Genomic DNA, 19,593 nt, shown 5'->3' with positions numbered 1-19,593 from the left:
GACTTATGCATGACGAGGTCAAAGTTCGACAACATCAGTGTCCAGTGTGCATGAAAGCCTTCCCTCTTGGACATCACTTGAAAGAACATTTCCGCATTCATAGTGGAGAACGTCCATACAAGTGTGATGTTTGTGGCAAGGGTTTTACACAGTCATCGACTTTGAAAAATCACAAAAAAACTCATTCATCACTAGATTCAGGGTCTCAGACCGTGATGTTGTCAAGTTCTGATGAATCTATGCATCGTGGGTCCCAGAGTACACCAGCTAAACCTGACAATGCATCAACCAAGGAATGATGTCCTTGCCCAAGTAATGATGACATCACCCAAGGAATGATGACATCACCCAAGGAATGATGCACAAAGGTCTCACCTGTAGTAGGATGTATCAGAGAGCTACAACCCACTGCATCAGAGGCCTGAGAACCTAAGTATACTAGTGCAAAAATCCATGCTGTCCTGTTTCCAGGGAGTCCAGCATGGTTGGTTGAGCTAAATCTGCACAACACGACCATGAAGGATGGAACACTTTTAACTCACACAGTATCAAATACGGAGATAGAGGAAATTATAACTGGTGACAAATAACTAGTTATACATACTCTGCATACATTATTTGCCATAGAGTATGCACATTTCTTTATATTTTCAAATGTTCTTTATTTTTGTAGCTGTTATGAGTCAGTACCCGAATTTCTGGTGAAGTTGCATGACATTTGTAGATATAGTTATGTTTTGTGGGAGATTTAAACATTTCCTGAAATGGACAGAATTTTGATGCTAAACATTTTTTTAAACATTTAGAACAAAAAGATAAGAAATCCTTGTCTTCTTGACCTGCATACACATGTTTTCTTTCCCCAGGGATGTCTGTACATATTTCATCAAAGTATCACAGAAGGGGTATTCTGACCGACATTTGGGGGGGGGGGGTGTCAAAGCAATATTTTTCAAAAATAAAAACAATTAAAAAGATAAAATAAAATAAGATAAAATAAAATCCCGACCTACAACTTTTTTCCTAGGCCATGTTATCGGAAACACACAATTATTTGTTTTGCCAAGTCAACGTGATATTCTGCTACAAGTTAGAGTTCACAAACTTCTTGTGTAAATATCCTAAAACTTTTTTTTAAAATTATGGTATATATATATATATATGGTATGTAAACTGACATTACATTGTCCCAAAATGTTATCGTTGATAATTGTGTATCATAAAAATGTGTCGTTTTATTGAAGAACATTTTTTTTATAGTGTAAAGATTTAGTGTAGAAATATAACAGGAAACGTTATGAACTCAACAGGACTTGATGATATATAGAGTTATTTTTCACTTAATACACATGTGTATTAAGGAATGGGTGTTTTGGGGCTATTGGTAATTTAGCTCACAGAGAAACCTTGGACTACTACCATGTTATTGTAAATTGGCGTATGAATTGATGTAGACCGTTTTTTCCTGTGTTATTTTACTGTTTTGTATTACCTGGCGGAGTCTTAGTTATTTGGCTAATCCTTTAAGCTGTACTAACTGTAACTGGAGTATTATTGTTGATATTCACAGGAAATTATTAAAATATCAATAACCAGACATTATACATGTTAATTAGAGGTTGATTTTATCTATAAGTAGTACAGTAACAGGTTGAAACCGTGATTGCCGTTGAGGGCGCTGTTTTAGGGTGTAGACCCAAAATCAAGTTTATTGAACCATATTATGTGTACAGGTACACAAATACATTTACCCATGTAATTCAGTACTATTCAGGGTGTATAATATTATAATTATATCTAACAAAACAGTTTCAAAACAATGTTCCAGTTACAGCTAGTGGAGCTTTAATGAATCTTCATGATAACAGACAACTTTACACTGTCTTTGATGTAGGGAGGATGGGGTTTATTTTCATGTATTTTATGTACATGTATAAAAACATGAAATTCACAGCTTTTACTTTAGATTTGTGATTAGATAAAATGATTTAAATTATTTCATTGATATTATTGTTATTATATTGTTTTTCGTGATCAACTTTGTTTAAAACAATTACAGTAGTACATTATACCCAAATATTGTTGAAACTGAAAGCCACAAAAAAACTCGAAGTTGTTAGCTTTGTTATTCATTTTACACATTGAATACTAAAAATATGAATTGCAAAAAAAAAAAAATATAATCCTTTCCTTAGATTTTGAACATAATTTCTGTCAATTTTGAAAACTTGTGACACAATAGAAATTTCATTATTGATTACAAAGTATTTGGGCCAGAGTAACTGTACCCATTGATACTGTGTTCGACACAATGTGCCTTGAAAATGAGAGGTCAGTGCTGTGGGTTTGATATTGTATAAACTGTGATTTTGGGGTCAATAACATTAAAGGGGCACAAGCTGTGGTTTTAGTTTTTTTGGGCGAGATTTATGCTTCGTATTTAAAAGCCACTCATAACATTTTACCTACTGAAAAACATTTAATTGTCACTTGTGATTGACTAACTCAAAGATATAACTTATAAAACAATTCGATGATGTAATTTATCATACATATCAAAAAAATGTTGAGGAAGCTAAACTAGGCAATGAACTGTTCTAAAAATGACAATTATAATGCCATAGAAGACATGCATGGACATTAATATTATACGAGAATAGTTTTATCGAAGTTTTATGTTAGTATTTTCAGTGAAGTGAACAATTTCTAAGTTCAGCTCGTGTCACTTTAACCCTTTCATGACTAGAGACGAGTTTCATATAATAAGGGGACCCAATTTATATGAACATTTTCATAATTACAATAATATTACTTTATTAGGAAGTAACATTTCTTTAATTCCAGTCTAAAATGAAGTTGATATATGCCAAAAACTTACATAAAACAAGAATTTTGTCCAAACAATTTTGGCGGGAATGTTTTCAGTATTGAAGGGGTTAAAAAGACATGTTATGATGTCACAGACAAGTAGATCATGACAGTTTGCAACAATACAGTACACTGAGAATGGACAAAAGTGGAAATCATTCACTCATTTAGGGTTGAATTTATGTGTAACAAACTCACATATGGAGACTTAGGATATAGTTTTTTCACAAAATGTCAAATGCCAAAAATTTTGACGTTGCGCATGTCATTTTTAGTATAATTTATTAATGTGTAATGAAAAGATGATAGAAATACTAAAGATTATTTTACCATGATTAAAACACTTGTTTAAAATGCGAATAATTGTTTGATTACCGTAGATAAAAACCAGAAGGACAGTGCTATTCCTGTTGATTGAACAACTGTTTTTGTTTGACAGACTGGACATGTATTTGTTATGTTTTGTAGTTAGTTTTAATATTATTAAGTATGATAACATAATAAATGTCAGATATCCACGAGTGAAATAAGAAAAAAACTTGAAAATTATGATAAACAAAGACTGGACTGGCAGTTTTTAACACTATCTAAGTGAATATATTTTGACACTTACTAAAATGTGATTTCCGTGTAAAGGCAGTACTAGAAGATAAAGGGGTGTTTTTGACTCTACCCAGTTGCATAGAAATTCAAGTACAAGCACATTATTTTTTAAGCCAATTTTCATTCCATCAATTCGTGACATTGGAAGTGTGAGTCAGTATGTTCAGACTATTTGTCTTCCACTCATCGATGGTACTGTGTACACTGACTTGATGTCCATGTCTAAATAGTTCAATTCTGATTAGCTTGGTTACCTCTCTACAAGTCATTGATGGTACTGTGTACACTGACTTGATGTCTGTATGTTAACAGTACAATCACAATCATCCTGATTAGCTGGGTTAATTGTGTACAATTGATGGTACTGTGTACACTGACTTGATGTCCATGTGTCAACAGTTCAATTCTGATTAGTTGGGTTACCTGTCTACAAGCCATTGATGGTACTGTGTACACTGACTTGATGTCCATGTGTAAACAGTTCAATTCTGATTAGCGGGGTTACCTCTTTACAAGCCATTGATGGTATTGTGTACACTGACATGACATCCATGTGTGATGGTTAGCACCACTTACTCATATCTCAATAAATTGTCATACGTTTGTGAGATGTTGATATGGTTTCATATAATTTGATAAAAAGACAATCATATATATTTCACAAAGTACATTCTCGCAAACCAGAGTTAGTATATCTACCACTACATTTCTGTGGGAGGCTCGTTAAGAACGTTGCCGTAAAGCAGGCCGTGGTTTGCGACAATGCATAAAGTATCACAAATAATTCAAAAGTAAAAACAAAATAGAGAATTATAGTTCTTGGGCTATATTGTGAAGTATTTTTTATTTTCTGTCAGTACAATGCAAAGAAGGACTTACATAAACTACTAGTATTCATATTTTGTCCTATGTTGAAAGTAAAATGAAAATGTAAATGTTTATTCCCCCAACCATGAGAAATCATGTGTAAATGTTGTCACATATGAAAGTCAATATCCGCTATCCTATGGTTGCATGAATGGACATTTCACTGACAACTCTAGAGATACTGTATAGCGCCACCAACCTAGTACCTCGACACTTTCTTTTGTTTATGTATATCAATATGGAAACTGTCAAAGGCAATGAATGAAATACTGGGTATCTTTAACGCTATTATTAATACCCCAAGACAGATTAATTTTTTTTATTATTTGAAATGTTGACCACTGTTGCATGTTTTAGTTTCAAACATTTGGAGTAGTGTAATTGAAAAATGACCGTCTAGTGTTATTCATTTTTATTGTTTACTTATTTGTGTTCACTTTGATGATCTTCATTTCTCAAATATAAAAGTTCTTAAAAGTCATATTTTATGCTGTACCGGAATATATATAAAAAAATAGTGTATATGAAATTCGGGATAATGATATTTGTAAGACTTCATGAATTATGTCGTAGACATACTGGGTATATTATGTTTTGTTTTTATAGTACTTATGACGTATCACATGTAATGTGTAGTATATCTTTGTATTTGTTAAAAGAACAAGTACCACAGGTGAGTTTTGAAAACAAATATAAAATAAATATTAGATGTTTAAATAAATTTATGTTGTCATAGTAATCTACATGGATGCAAGACCCCCTCCCCCCAGTGGTGAGTCCTCCCCCACCTCAGTGGTGTGAGTGAAATAAAGTCTGTACATTTTAACAATGACAGTATAGAGTATGCGTATTAGTATAATTCCAACTTGATGGTGCAAGTGAAATAATTTAGCACAGTGTTCTATGACATACATGTGCATATCCATTTTCGTCATGATACAATCCGATATGGCTGCCTGGCAGCCATTTTGTTTGTGAATTTTCCATGTCCAAAGCCATAACTCAGACAAGTTTGAACAGATCTCATTCAAAGTTGGTATTAGCACAGTGTTCCATGACATACATGTGCATATCCATGTTTGTCGTGATACAATCTGATATGGCTGCCTGGCAGCCATTTTGTTGGTGCAGTTGTCATGTCCAAAGTCATAACTCGGACATGCTTGAACAGCCAAACAACATTAACCAGGTTTGAAAATGACAACATAAACTGCCAGTTCCTTAAAACCCAATCATAGCGGGGAGTCCGGGGGCTATGTCATTTTCAATGACTTGTTAGTATTGTGCTTTTCCCTTGAGACTTGGGGACTGGACACAAATTATGGAGGAGGGGGGATTTTCAGAAGTTCAGTGCATGGACAAGACCTTACACGAAAATTACTAGCCCCTCCTCTTCTGTTATTGGAATCGAAATATCTTGCACAAAACACTTCCTCCAACACTTGTGCTTAAGAGATGATGTCCCTCCCCCCCCCCCCCAACAAAAAAACACACACAAAAAAACGAACAACACTGGCTCCTTCCCCTTGTAATGCTAGTCCCCCCCCCCTCCCCAATACTTCCACCTTCACCTCAGTTGGAAGAACAGCAGGGTGTCCAAGTATACAGTTCTCATGGTGTGGTGTAAGAATAGGGCGCCCCCAATGTTTATTCTCAGTAGGATGAACTAGCACACAGCCGCAAGTATACAGTTAGCTGACTATTTCTTCTAAGTATATTTAATGTTTTGGCCTTTAGCTCAGCCAATGAGATCCGAACACAGGTATTTATTAATGCAGTGCTTTCACAGACATTCTCTGTGGTGGTGGTAGTAGTGGTAGTAAATGGGAAATAACCAGTGCAGTTAAAATTTTCAATATATGATGGTAGCGGTGGGATTCTTGTAACATTATACGGTAATTAACACAAATCGTGCCTCCTCCTTGATCACATTTTTAATAATCACATTGCTACGTTCAAGCTACTGTTTATAAATAATTGATTTCCACCTACATCAGGAATTTTGATAACGAATTAATAGCACATTAACCCTATTGTCAACCGCATTTGATAACCTTTGGTATAAGGGGCGAGATCAATAGTTCAATGATGGATAAAAAACATAATTCTTTTACTTTTGGGGTGAGGGTGCGGATGGGATTGAGCCATTTTAATTCTCATCCAACAAAAAACGGTTGGATCTGTTTTGCTCCCCTAAAGAATGTAAATATTTCTAAAAAAATGTCAAATTGAGAAATAGAAGAATGTTCGCTATAGTAAATGTATGGCGCTAAAAAGTAAAATAAAGTAGTGTCAACAATAGAACATGTTTCTCTCTATATACTCCTAATACATTCTGATTTGAAATTTATTGTGCTCTTTCAATCAAATTTCAATTTTGGGTTTAGTTGGGGGGGGGGGGGGGTCCTGAGGCCTAAATAAAATATTTTTTTTATCCTACCTTGAACTATTGATCTCACCAATACCTGTCTAGTATTCTGACAGGAGACTGGCAGCTACTAGACACAATAGGTTATGTCATGACCCAGGAATGTATTATGTAGTCTTTCTTAGCGATCATTCGATGGGTGTGGTTTTTTTAGACTTGTTTGAACTGTTTATGACAGCACAATATAGGAGTGCTCCTTGAGTACCATTGAGGTCACGTCCCAACGATGTGAATTCGAGGCGAACACCCTTGTTTATTGCTATACGAACGATATATCGCATCGTTTCGTGTGCAAAGACAGTGCTGTGCACAGTTGCACAATGTTGGGAATTGTGAGTGAAAAGGGCGGGAGACAAATCTGAAAATGTGGGGAAAAAATGACTATGATTTCTCTTTGATTTGACTTTTGAAGTGTGATTGGTGTCTTTAAATTATATGATTAAACGACAAAAATATGATATGATATGATATGATAATGATATGTGTGCAAGACCGGGTGCGAGATGACCCCACCCCACCCGTTTACTCGTGTATATAAGAAGTAAAAGTATAAAACATGTATGTGTGAAAAATCAGCGTATGGTAGAGAAATAAATGTGTGCTAATCAGATGGACAAGCTCTTCACAGGAGGTTACTATAAGATGGCGGGTACTTTCTATACACATTCAAACGGTTTTGCTCGCAATGCAATGCCAGTCACCGACCTCAAGGTATGTATATCGGTGAACTTTACAGTTAATAAGTGCCGTGTGCACAACTTTAGCTATCAATTCAGACTACCTGTATACAGAATGTGTGCATTTTGACCACCACACCCATAGCCACTGCTGACGAGCTTGAGCCACGCATCGCCCGCAGAAACCACCGTTCATCAAACCGTTCACTGCTTGTATAGACGATCGTTGGAGATACCAATCATTATGCCGAAGTGTCCAAAGTGCGGTAAAGAGGTCTATTTCGGTAAGTAGCGGCCGAGAGTGGTAGCATCGCAACTTCCGACTATAGACTGTAGTACCCTGATCTTTGCTATGTATACCCTGGCCAACTTTCACTGTGTGCACAACGGAAGTTGCGAAATTTATAAAATTAATTCCACAATTCATTTGCTATAAGAAAGTGAATATTACTCATACACAAGAAATACAAAGGACGTTATTCTTGTAGAAAGAATTTTTGAAGTTCGATTTAATGTGAAAATAACATTGCTGGCACTTTACTTCATCTGTAGAATAGTGCTGGTTCATTCGATATACACAAACGTAACGTCATCTCAACCTACTATTACGGAATGTCAAGGTCGTTCACAAATAATCATTAAATACCCTGGCCAAGTTTAGTTAGAGTTCTTATCACACCGCTGCACACCGCAATATATATAGCATGCACAGGAAACTCGAATAATGCTTTATCTAGGGTGCGACCAAAGTGCAGTGCTACTGAATGGTGCATATATACAAACAGTCGCCGGAGTCTGTCAGACAGACAATTCAATCACAAATGAATGAATCCTAAATGCAAACGATTCATTATTTTATGAAAGAATAAAAGCAGAGAATTCAGAAAAAACGTCATGATCCGACAGATGGCGTGACATCCATGAACAGCTGGCCTGTATGTACATACACGATGTTTAGCCTGAAGAGCTAATGTCAGTGTAAAAGAGTCACTTTATTTTCACCAGAACGCGGTTGTGTGTAAACTATTTTTAATATTTGCGTTGAGAATATATGGGTGTACAAAGCAACGTGCTACATCGTATGTTGCTATTTTAATTGCAAATTGTATCAATTAATGTAAATAGGATTGTGACAATGTAAGGGTTGACAGTTTGCCAAATAAGTAAAAAGACTGAAATGTACACAACAATTAGCTCTAGTTCTGTATACAGCTCATTTATGAAAAATATGATAAAAAGGGACATATAATTAGAGATGAATATTTGGTTTTAAACTTATGTATTTCCTATAATGCACTGTAATATATGTATACTATATATCATGCATGTGCATGTTTCACCTTAGTGACATCGAAGTGTTTACATTTACGTAGATACAAATTGTGTAATACTAGTATGTCACTACTTGTGTACAATGACAGTTCCATGCTCAACTGCAATGCATAAATACCATATTTCCAGATTTTGTGTATACCATTAAAAACAGAAAATCTTTCATGATTCACTCATTCTAAACTACAATTTACCAAGCATTCGTGTTTTCGTCATTCTAGGCAATAATTTACTAGGAGGGGGACGAAAATGAAGTTTTAGACGGTGATAGAGGGAATGTGTTTTAGATGATCGTTGTTCATACATTGTCCAACACACCGTTATGTACATACTAGTATCACCTCCACTCGAGTACCGTGGTGTTTACACTCTTATAATACAAATAGAAGTGCATGCAATAAATTCCAATACGCACACACCTGTAAGTACAAGTTCGTTGACCCAGCAAGTGACACAATACAGTAAAACAACAAACAATACATGTATGACCTTAAAGGGTTATTTATAACATAATTTCTTTTCTTTTAAAAAACAAACCCTCGATGATTAGTCAACACATACATCTGCCTACATATGGACTGCCCCTCAAGGCTGGTAAGCTAACACGAGAGTCAGTGTGTACACGTTCAACATACGTGTATTTTTGTTTGAACGGAGCACTTGTTTGTGTACAGTCAACGTTTCGAGGGCATTCCGTGGATTCATAGTGACTACTAAGTATATACAATAGAGTGTTAACCCACCTAACAAATGCCACAGTCGATTTCCAAATATATAGCCTACTCAGAATTTTAACGTACAAATGTCGAGGTAGGTGTCACCCAAAAAAGAATTCTTCGATTCATAAACCTCGATAATTGTAGCTTTAACATTTCGATATGTTGTTTTAATAGACTGAAAAGACATCGCATGTTTACATGAAACGGTTCAATTCGTAAAATTAAGTAGATGAGTCACCTGTTACTATTCATCGACGGTACTGTGTGCACTCAGAGTGGGGTTATGTTCATGAAAAAAGTGTCATAATATGCATGAATTGTCCGAACCATTCAATCGGTTTTCAACTGCTGGCTACTGATTGGGTTTGAGCATATGAATAAGATAAATTAGGGAGACAAAAATAGTCTTCGTTACCATGGTTACAGCTACTGGGTTTTTTAAAGGTCTACGTCGAATTAAGATTTCAATTTTGGTGTGAAAAAAATATCTGGTAGAGTTGTAGTAAGAGTTGGTCCAGAACAAAAGAATGATCGTAGCTCAGTTCCAACGGTAAGGTAGTACCGATACAAGAACCAGAAAATCATAGACAGCGAAGAGAATAATTGGGATTAAACAGTAATAAATACCCAAACCGATACAGACCACTACTTAGTACAAACGAAAACAGTATTACCGCTATGTGTAGTTACATGTACTTTTGTTCTGTTAGAACAAAGGTGATGACCAAATATATATATACACACTTACTGTACATGTATACCATAGACCCTCTATGATTATACAGTATAACACTTACGTGTCATGTTGCTATTCGAGCATGGACAATATTGAAAGGTATGTCGTTCCCAGTAATTGTAAAGTCAGAGTGATTGATACAGTCAAATATCTGCATCTCAATGTGATATTTCAACACGGTTCGATGCACTTACTATTCTCGTTCCTGCCATAAACCTTAAATGAAAGGACATAGGCGTAAAGGTCGATGTGCCTACATAGTCGATCTCATTTTCAAGGGGTTCATTTTCCACTCAAGTGAAAAAAGTAGGACGAGCGTGTTCGTATGTTCTATAGCTGCCACAAAAGGGCTGAGTTAACGACAGTGTACATTGCAAGCAATCTACACTTGTCTTTACACCATCGTCGTAAAACCACACCCTCTTTCACGCCACCGTCCAAGACGCACCGTTATTTCGCAGTGTGGCGGAAGAAATAGCAGCTCTGGTTTGCGAGAATAATCTACACTTTTCGTTTGGTATATACTGAAGAGCAGAAGAGCATAAAATCCTGCCGAATGTACCCTGGATGACAGTAACAAACATATTGCCATCATAGATTTCAAAGTACAATTCTTAGTAAGTTCACGGAAACTTCTCGTTACGCTTAACAATGAACATGATACTTTCAATGGACAATTGTCAAGATTTGTCATCACTTTAAAAAAATACTTTCATTGTGTCGTGGTCTAGAAAGTAAACTGTTTCGATATTGAAATTGTCGAACTATTCAAAAAAGTGTTCTCTAGTCCCCCTTCCTCCCATCCATGCTACCTCTGACCACTATTAAACGTGGTCTGAGATGCTACAGAACAGAAGATACTGGCTCAAACACTGTCGTCCAGCATACCCCGGCATCGCTTCAATAGTCGTGTCCTAGTATATGCGCATATGCTGTAGATGACACGTGGATTCTCTACATGTTATGGTGTTTATATGCATACTCCGTGACTTTTGGGTACTAAAGTACTAAAGTTGGGACTAAAAGGTCAATAAAGTATAAACAATGGTAAATCAAAGGGTTGAAATTCTCGTATATTACACCAATTATACTCTTCAATAAAGGAAGAAATACTGCGTCGAGGAGATTGGTAAATACACCCACCCACCCCACCTCCTCTTTTCTGTCGAAAGATCCAGTAATTTGCAATTGGTGTCACGACGATGAAGGAAGATGTAGAATTTCTAATTATCATAGAAATGCTATGTATTGTGAGTGAAAAGATGAATATAATATAGATATCGAAATTGACGAAATAAAAGACATTTTTTTCACAGTAATTACCTGATATACACATTTTTCTACGGAACGCGGTTATAAATTTTATTAAGCCGAGGAATGGAAATATTAGTCTGGGACAATAGTCACTATATTTATATATATTTATATTTATATTTATAATAGTCACAGTCTTTTCCTATCGTTGACAATAGGGAGAGGTCGGCCGCCCAATGTATGGAAATTATTGTTAGAATCAGTGACCTCGTTCCCGACACAAAATACACATAGACGAGCTCGAGGTCATGATATGATACTGTCGGTCGGTCGGTCGATATCCCTATCTCTCTGACATAGCTAGCTACACATCTGCACATCTGTATCGCTGAAATAGTTATTGGTACTCACAATGCAGGTGTACTTTCTGTGAAAAATATTACTCGTGTTTGTAATTTCTAAAGACGAGGAAGGATGTAGAAGTCGAAATTGTGTAATTTATAGTGTTTGCACAATAGCCTGAATAGGTTATATATTTTATACTATAACCTGTATAAAACCTCTAACAGTGCATATTGCACCATATGGGATGCCTCTGGCAACGTTAACTGATCTTTAACGTTGAATTTATCTAAGTTGAGGGGCCTATAAAATCTAGAATCGGACACACGGAATTTTTAGGAGAATGATAAGATTTGCGGCATTATGTGACAATGCATCAACCCCGGCGGCCTAGACTAAATGGGGCGCATTAAGTGTGAAATTCGGCACCATGCGACAACTTTGAAGTTTGGAGATTTTTTACATTACTGTAGATAGACGGAGTACTTTATCTCTTGAAAAAAGGAAAGTGTTTGGAGAACGCTTTCTATATCGTCGCCGCAAAGGGGTGAAGTAGTTTTACGACATCTGATAGATTCCAAACCGTCCTCTTTAATTAATACCACCATATCAACTATCTGTTGTGATACCAATAGTCAGACAACATTGCGGAGTCTTTGATATAATAGACAGGTTACAACAAGTTTGAATTGCAAAGAGTAGCACAGCTTGAGTGAATATGGAATAGAATGGTTGTTTGACAGAAAATATCGTCTGTTCCCTGGCAACTACTCATCCCAACTTTATCCCTTTCCAAACCTCAACAACAATATTACTACAGTTATCTATTTTTGTTTACGGTGCATGTCAGGGAGTGTCGGAACTTGTACATGCCATCTCGATATCTCTACTGATAGTGCAACCAATTTTAGATTAATAATGTTGTATTATCGAGGTTAAAATAGATTTAAATAAATGTTTTCATTATGAAATATCACGAAAAGTCCGATATCGTAAATGCTTGAACTTCTGTTGTCATGGCGACAGTCGCCGGGCACGACGAGAGTTGTAATCCAGTTTTAATCTAGTTGTAACCCCCTTCCCACTCCAAAATAGAAAAAAAATCCTTTAAAGATTGTGGCAAAGTTCGAGTTATTTATATTGAGTAATCTACAGTAAACCGCGAATAAACAGACATGTGTAGCTCGTTTGTTTAGAAGCTCTATAAGGCATTTCTTTCATCATTTCAATATCTTATCGCGGTCGTTTCTTGGCAACGTATCCATCGTAGCTTATGATCAACTCTATGTGCGGATAAATAGAATTAGTGCAGGAATATTAATACACAACGTGTTCGATTTTTGCTATTTATACACTCAACTGACTGGAAATGTCGGCAAGATACACAGGACAAAGAAAGAAGCGGGTTTACGCAATAACTACAAAGAGGATGTAAAAACCATCCAACTATCACAGTTCAATCATGGAAGTATATACTTCCATGGTTCAATATAACCACTTTATATTTATTCACCAAGTTTATCTACACCCACTAAGTACATATACATTGCCATGTAAACGTTCCTACCGTAACTACATGTACGTAATCTAGCTAGAATATTAATCCAATCGTGCCACAGTTGTCTCTCACTAAACTTGGCGAGACCCCCCAAAAACTCACACAAGTGACACAACTGGATTCTAGGATATAATACATGCACACAGACAAGTGGAAAATATCTGAATAAACCATCTTTCTTTTTTAAATATTAAATATAAACAAAGCTCTGATAACGTGATCGAAAAAAATGCGTTATATATTTATGACTGTCAGCAGTGCATATCTTCAAATCATGAACGTTTCCATGGATACGAAATACGATTCATTGATGACTCGATAAAAATATACAAATTGATAATAGTAAATATATTATTTGTATATATTATTTTCAAAATTATAAAGTACTGAATTCTAACCATTATGTTGCTGCCAGTCACTGTGTGTCGTGTTGTGATGACTGGACCACCCAAGTAACCTTTGTCGTACAAGGAGATATCTTGAACGCTGATACGTGGCCGCATTCCTTGACGCGCGCCCTAGTGCGTTACGTCTGTTTAATATTCGATGGTACATATCAGGAATGAATCGCCAGCAGACAGATACAACACACCTGGTGAGAAATCAATAAAATCAATTTAAATGCAAATAGTTAATATATAAATATTCGGCATAACGTGACAAGAGAACAATAAGACACAGAGTTGGACACACAGACACAGACAGACAGAACTATTTGCAGAAGTTCCCTTATAACTCATAACTACCTTCTGGAAACTCTTAAGTACGAATATTAATTCAGCTAAACGCGTTCGTGGATCTTTGTAATTACAATGTAATTAATGTCTGACTTTGATCCAATCTAATCTCCTTTACACGGTGTAATCTGTGGTAACAATGCACTAATATAAGTGACAAAGATGTAGACACCTGTCACATATATTTACAGTTCATAGATCATCATAAACAAATGATAGATTATATGTAGGGCTATATGTTAGGAGGGTTTGCAATGGGTGGCAGTATACTGGAGTCTACAAAGGCAATAAAGTGTAAAATATAAATATGATACCTCTCTTACATTTAGACGTAAAAAGCTCTATCTATGAATAACGGAGAAAATAATCCTATCTTCACACTTATTAAAACACTGGGTTTGCACTTCGTACGATAAGATTTTAGATAAATTTCTTTTCGTGTACAAGGAAAATGAGCCTGTGTTCGTTGTGTTGTTGTGTTACATCGGTAGCTGTACTGTCGTCGGAGTGTACTTCCCAGCCCTTGAAATCACAAGACGGCCAGGACGTACGACAGCTCCTGATGATGTAACCTAACAGCGCAGTGAACTAAGCTAGTAGAAAATCGTACTTTTGAATATTTTACCGCACGGAATATAAAAAAAGAGGCGGTTTGATACGAGTTTCGAAAACTTGAATTGCCCTTAGCCATATCATACACATGGTGTGCAGATACGCTTAGATGTACAAGTATACAACTTGGATCAATTCAAACATGCATGTTATAGCTTTTTGTCAATACTCTTTCGGAAGTAGAGATCGGAAAAGTAAAAGTGGTGATAAAAAAGTCACATTTCCTGTTTTAGGGTGGAGCACTTTCTAACCAATGTAGTTGTAAATACTGACTAGTAATCAGAGTTGTGATACGACGTAAACATGAATTAACTCTACAGCTGGCTTGAAATCAAGGTAGAATGAACCATATGGGCAGCAATCTCCCTGGAAATCAGAATCTCTGAACATATGAAAGCTTTTTCCTGTTTGAAATAATACAAGCAATTTTGGGTTCATCGTCTTGTTTTCAAGGAAATCCACTATTTTTTTTATTTCTTATAGTTAAAACAGCATTCGATGAACATATTGGAATATCAATTGAAATTTGAGGCTTAATTTTGATATAATTTTGACTTCTATTTCATTGCATGGTATCTTTTTCTCGATTTTAACACAGACAAGTAAGAAGGTTTGCTTGTCTGTGATTTTAATTGAGCATTGGTCTTTCCAATGTACGTGTATGGTTTAAAGACCTAGGTAACGACAAAAGTGTAAGATTATTATACCCGAGCACGTCAATACTCACATGTAACGCAAATGATGAATGCATGCTGTCGGCAGCTAAGTGCATAGGGCTGGGCCCAGTCAAATAATACACGCCAGTGTGTGAAAATAATCGGACGGAAGTGAAAACGGACCAACAAGGGTTTGGACAAATGAAAAGGGCGAGGTTTAGGATATCGAACTTCTAAAACGTGAAATAAGTGCACGTATCATCGCGTGTCACATGTATTCAAAGAGAACTCAAACTAATTCGGAACTACATACATATTCAAAGAATACCCTCAGCTCACACGCTCTGTTACGTTACTTACTATCGTTCAAGCTAAAACTGAGACATTTTTTTCGTCACTTAAAATTGGTCTAAAAAGACACTATCTGTTAATTAGTGGTCAATATTATCTTCTCTTTTTTCATATTTTAATATCACACTTTTGCAAAATTCTACAAAATGCTGAACATTCAATTAATATTAAGGCGCTAGCTTGGCATTAAGATTATGATATACAAAATATGTAGTAATTTTTGGATATCAACTTTTATTTTGTCACCTTCTTGGTTACCCAGGCTCCTTGTACATATTAGGCGTGTGACTACTACATTTTGTATTTTATACATTGTCTGTAAGGAGAACCTGGCAACTCAGTTAAGCTTACAGACTATGCCACTAGTCATAAACATTGTTTGGTGGTCTGAGCTAGTATTGAAAAACGTAATCTAAGTGCATGCTCTCTCGTATATCACTTTAAAAAAATCTAACTTCCTTTTTCTCTCTCTTTTAAACGCAGCCGAAAAGAAAACTTCCATGGGCAAAGACTGGCATGGACCTTGTCTGAAATGTGAGAAATGTAACAAGACCCTAACCCCAGGCAGTCATGATGTTGTAAGTTGTATCTATCTTAATTTCCATATTTTATGTGCCGTCTCGTGTTTGCGAGTTGATGTTCTTGCCTTCCGCTCAGCCAATGAGATCCAAATATTGATTAATGCAGTGCTTTCACACAGATTCATTATGGTGGTAGTAGTTGGGAAATAACCAATGCCTTTAAAACTTTCAACTTGGTGGCAGCGGTGGGATTAAGTCCTTCAAACCGTTGATTCTGGGACTAGTGTCCTTTTCGACGTCTTACAGCATTTAAACCACGTTTTTGAAATATTTTAACAAGAGGAGCTGGGGGCTCATGTTTTATAGAACGAAAGTGAGGGGGGGGGTTTCACTTTTTAGCATGACAGAATAAGGAGAAGGTTATATATCACACAACAGCCCAGGTCTGATTTCCTAATCGTAATTAGGTAAAGTATCATCACCGACCATACTAAATTGGTTGAACAATTTTATGTTTAGTGTATTCTTCAATAAGCAAAATGAACGAAAAGAAGTACAGTGAAAAGTTACAACTTGGGCTTTAACAACTGGTGAATCATACAAACACTGTACCTTATTTACAGTTGTTTGTAATTTACGTTCATTTTCTCTCATTTCTTCCATCTTACCTTCCTTCAGCATGGTGATAAACCTTACTGCAAACATTGTTATGCCAGTTCATTCGGTCCTGGAGGTGAGTGATATCAACGTTATTAAGTATCTGTCTGTCTGTCTGTCTGTCTGTCTGTCTGTCTGTCTGTCTGTCTGTCTGTCTGTCTGTCTGTGTCTGTCTGTATCAACATACATACATACATACATACATACATACATACATACATACATACATACATACATACATACATACATACACACACACACATACATACACACACACACACACATACATACATACATACATACATACATACATACATACATACATACATACATACATACATACATACATACATACATACATACATACATACATACATACATACATACATACATACATACAAATCACTTTCTCTATTTTTTGTTATCTCTCATTTTGAAATCAAAACACTACAATTTTGCTTGATTGTTTGGGCTATGGGTTTTCTTGATGTCCAATTCATCAAACTTTTATTTGTATAGTAAGCTAAGAAAACTTAATTACAATTGTTATTAACTACATTTAATTCTAGGAGTAAGATCTGGAACAAGTGGTGCAGACAGCTACGTGAAAAAATAACAACCCAAGTGCTCCCTTCTATGACGTCACATATCTCAAGTGGACGTAGATGGCGTAGTACTAGTTCTCAACTTTTTTTGGAGAATTTCGAAACAAATTGCTTGCTTTTCTTTCTTTGGAAACATGGCCAACAGACAACCCAGACTCTGAGTAGTAAAATAAAAACAGTCAATCTTCATAACATTCCCTCTGGACCAATCCAAGACATTATGATGACTTTAAGCACAATTAGAGCTTAAATGTCCAACCGATACCTTCAAGTGTTTTATGATATTATGACAATGTAGTTGTTATTTCCCCCCTATTTTTCTCTCAATATATTTCAGAGTTTAATATTTCTTCAAAAAGACCCTTGAATTAGGCTGAATCTGTTAAATTTTGAGATAGTTATTTCTATGTTGTTACTACATAAGTTTAGCTAAATCAATGGCCAGCAAATAGTCAGAGGCTTATCATTGGCAAAAAAACCCTTTTCACTTTGCTATTCCGTTGTCATGGCTACGAGGTCATAACCTAACTAATGTCAAAGTCGTCGTCGTTTCGGAGATATGAGCGTGCATATACGACATACCAATGTATGTAGTCGGTACGCCTTGACGGGGCGCCCTCACACATCGGTCAACCGATCTGGCCGGTGAGGGCGGAACAGCACGACGCATCTTACGTCCAGTCTACGATGTGTGACCTAAGGGCAGGCAATATATCGTCCTATCAAGCTGTCCTATCGTACCATTGACGTTCTATGAATTGGAATTTAATAATTGATAAATCTTTTATGATTCTGTTTGAGGGAATAAATAAGTTAATTGGAAAATAATGGGAAACTGCGAGCGTCTTTATTCCGTGAAGAGAGATACTAGTATATGCCGTATGTGAGTAGGGTGGATATGTTTATGCGCGCGCGCGCGAGTGTGTGTGTGTGTGTGTGTGTGTGTGTGTGTGTGTGTGTGTGTGTGTGTGTGTGTATGCGTGCGTGCGTGCGTACGTGCGCATAGGTTGTATCTCGCAAAAAATCATTGCAGAACAGTGTATGTTATCTAGTGGGTTTGCAGTTGTACAAGTTCGAGTTGTACAAAAAGACTGACAGTATAGCAATGGCTTAATCAGCAGACACGCTTGTGTTTTCTACATTGAATTGTGTTCGTATGCCATGGCATCAATTATTGGAATCTGCTAGGTCACTAGAACTGTTGTTATTCATAATACTATGTATATTTATCATGGAAGTACTAAGTTAGAAGATTTATACACAAGTTCTCTTCGTCCACTTTAATTGATTGAGAAACAGACATGTTTCATACAAATCACTTGTCCTTCAGTGTCTAACTGGATCTGACCATGGAAGTATGTGGGTTATACTTCCATGATCTGACAGAATGATCCAAATTTGCAGGTGTTGAGTAACCTGAGGTGTGAAAAGGTTATCTTCAATATATGTAAATTCAGGTGTAAAAGTACTTGTCAGTTATGTACATCTAACTGTCCACCTTCTGTGATGATGTCACTGTACTGTAGGTTGGTGGAATGTCATATTTTCCTGAATTGGCATTTCTTTTTACCGTTCTAATTCCACACTATGCTTGTCAGTTTTTACCGCCAATTTAATTTGACTTATTTGTTTTTGTGCCAACATTTCCATTTCCCCATGGGATATCGATTGATACAGTATTATCTTCACAAACATACGAACAGGTTGTGGTACTAGTCACGTGACGCTACTTGCACCTGGCGAAAACATTAAAGTCATACTTCGTAATCGGCCATTTTATTTTTCATAGATAATAATACGTTGCAACAAAGTTCGTAAAATCGTAATTTTAGTGATCGGCGTTTACAAGGGAGGTATAGCTAAGTGGTAGAGCGCTCGCTTCGCACGTGAGAGGCTACGGGTTCAATCCCCCCGACACTTTCATCTTTCCAGTTAAAAGTTTTTACAACGGACTAATTATAGTGCAAGAAATTTGACTCCATGGAATTTTTTTTTCGAGATAAAAACATTATGCAAATATTCAGTGCAGTGATGTGTAAGGGATGTCGGATAATGCATGGTCGTGAGAGT

At 36.2% G+C, this 19,593-nt stretch overlaps 1 protein-coding gene across 1 annotated transcript; it reads left to right on the top strand.

Annotated features, from left to right (window-relative positions):
• The first annotated feature begins 7,531 nt into the window (after window positions 1-7,531).
• LOC144452156 (cysteine-rich protein 1-like) lies at window positions 7,532-18,350 on the top strand. Its single transcript, XM_078143194.1, has 4 exons — window positions 7,532-7,727; window positions 16,224-16,318; window positions 16,940-16,994; window positions 17,488-18,350. The coding sequence occupies exons 1-4, from the start codon at window positions 7,688-7,690 to the stop codon at window positions 17,532-17,534; spliced, it is 237 nt and encodes a 78-aa protein (XP_077999320.1). The 5' UTR covers window positions 7,532-7,687; the 3' UTR covers window positions 17,535-18,350.
• Window positions 18,351-19,593: the final 1,243 nt, after the last annotated feature.

The sequence above is a fragment of the Glandiceps talaboti genome, chromosome 22 (genome assembly GCF_964340395.1).
Source record: "Glandiceps talaboti chromosome 22, keGlaTala1.1, whole genome shotgun sequence".
Taxonomy (NCBI): domain Eukaryota; kingdom Metazoa; phylum Hemichordata; class Enteropneusta; family Spengelidae; genus Glandiceps; species Glandiceps talaboti.
This window is presented reverse-complemented; position numbering and strand designations above follow the sequence as displayed.

Excerpts from the sequence above, each read along its gene's own strand:
- LOC144452156 (XM_078143194.1), top strand. The coding sequence starts at position 7,688 with ATGCCGAAGTGTCCAAAGTGCGGTAAAGAGGTCTATTTCG. Across the intron at positions 7,728-16,223 it reads CGGTAAAGAGGTCTATTTCG|CCGAAAAGAAAACTTCCATG; the intron begins GTAAGTAGCGGC and ends TTTTAAACGCAG. Across the intron at positions 16,995-17,487 it reads CAGTTCATTCGGTCCTGGAG|GAGTAAGATCTGGAACAAGT; the intron begins GTGAGTGATATC and ends ATTTAATTCTAG.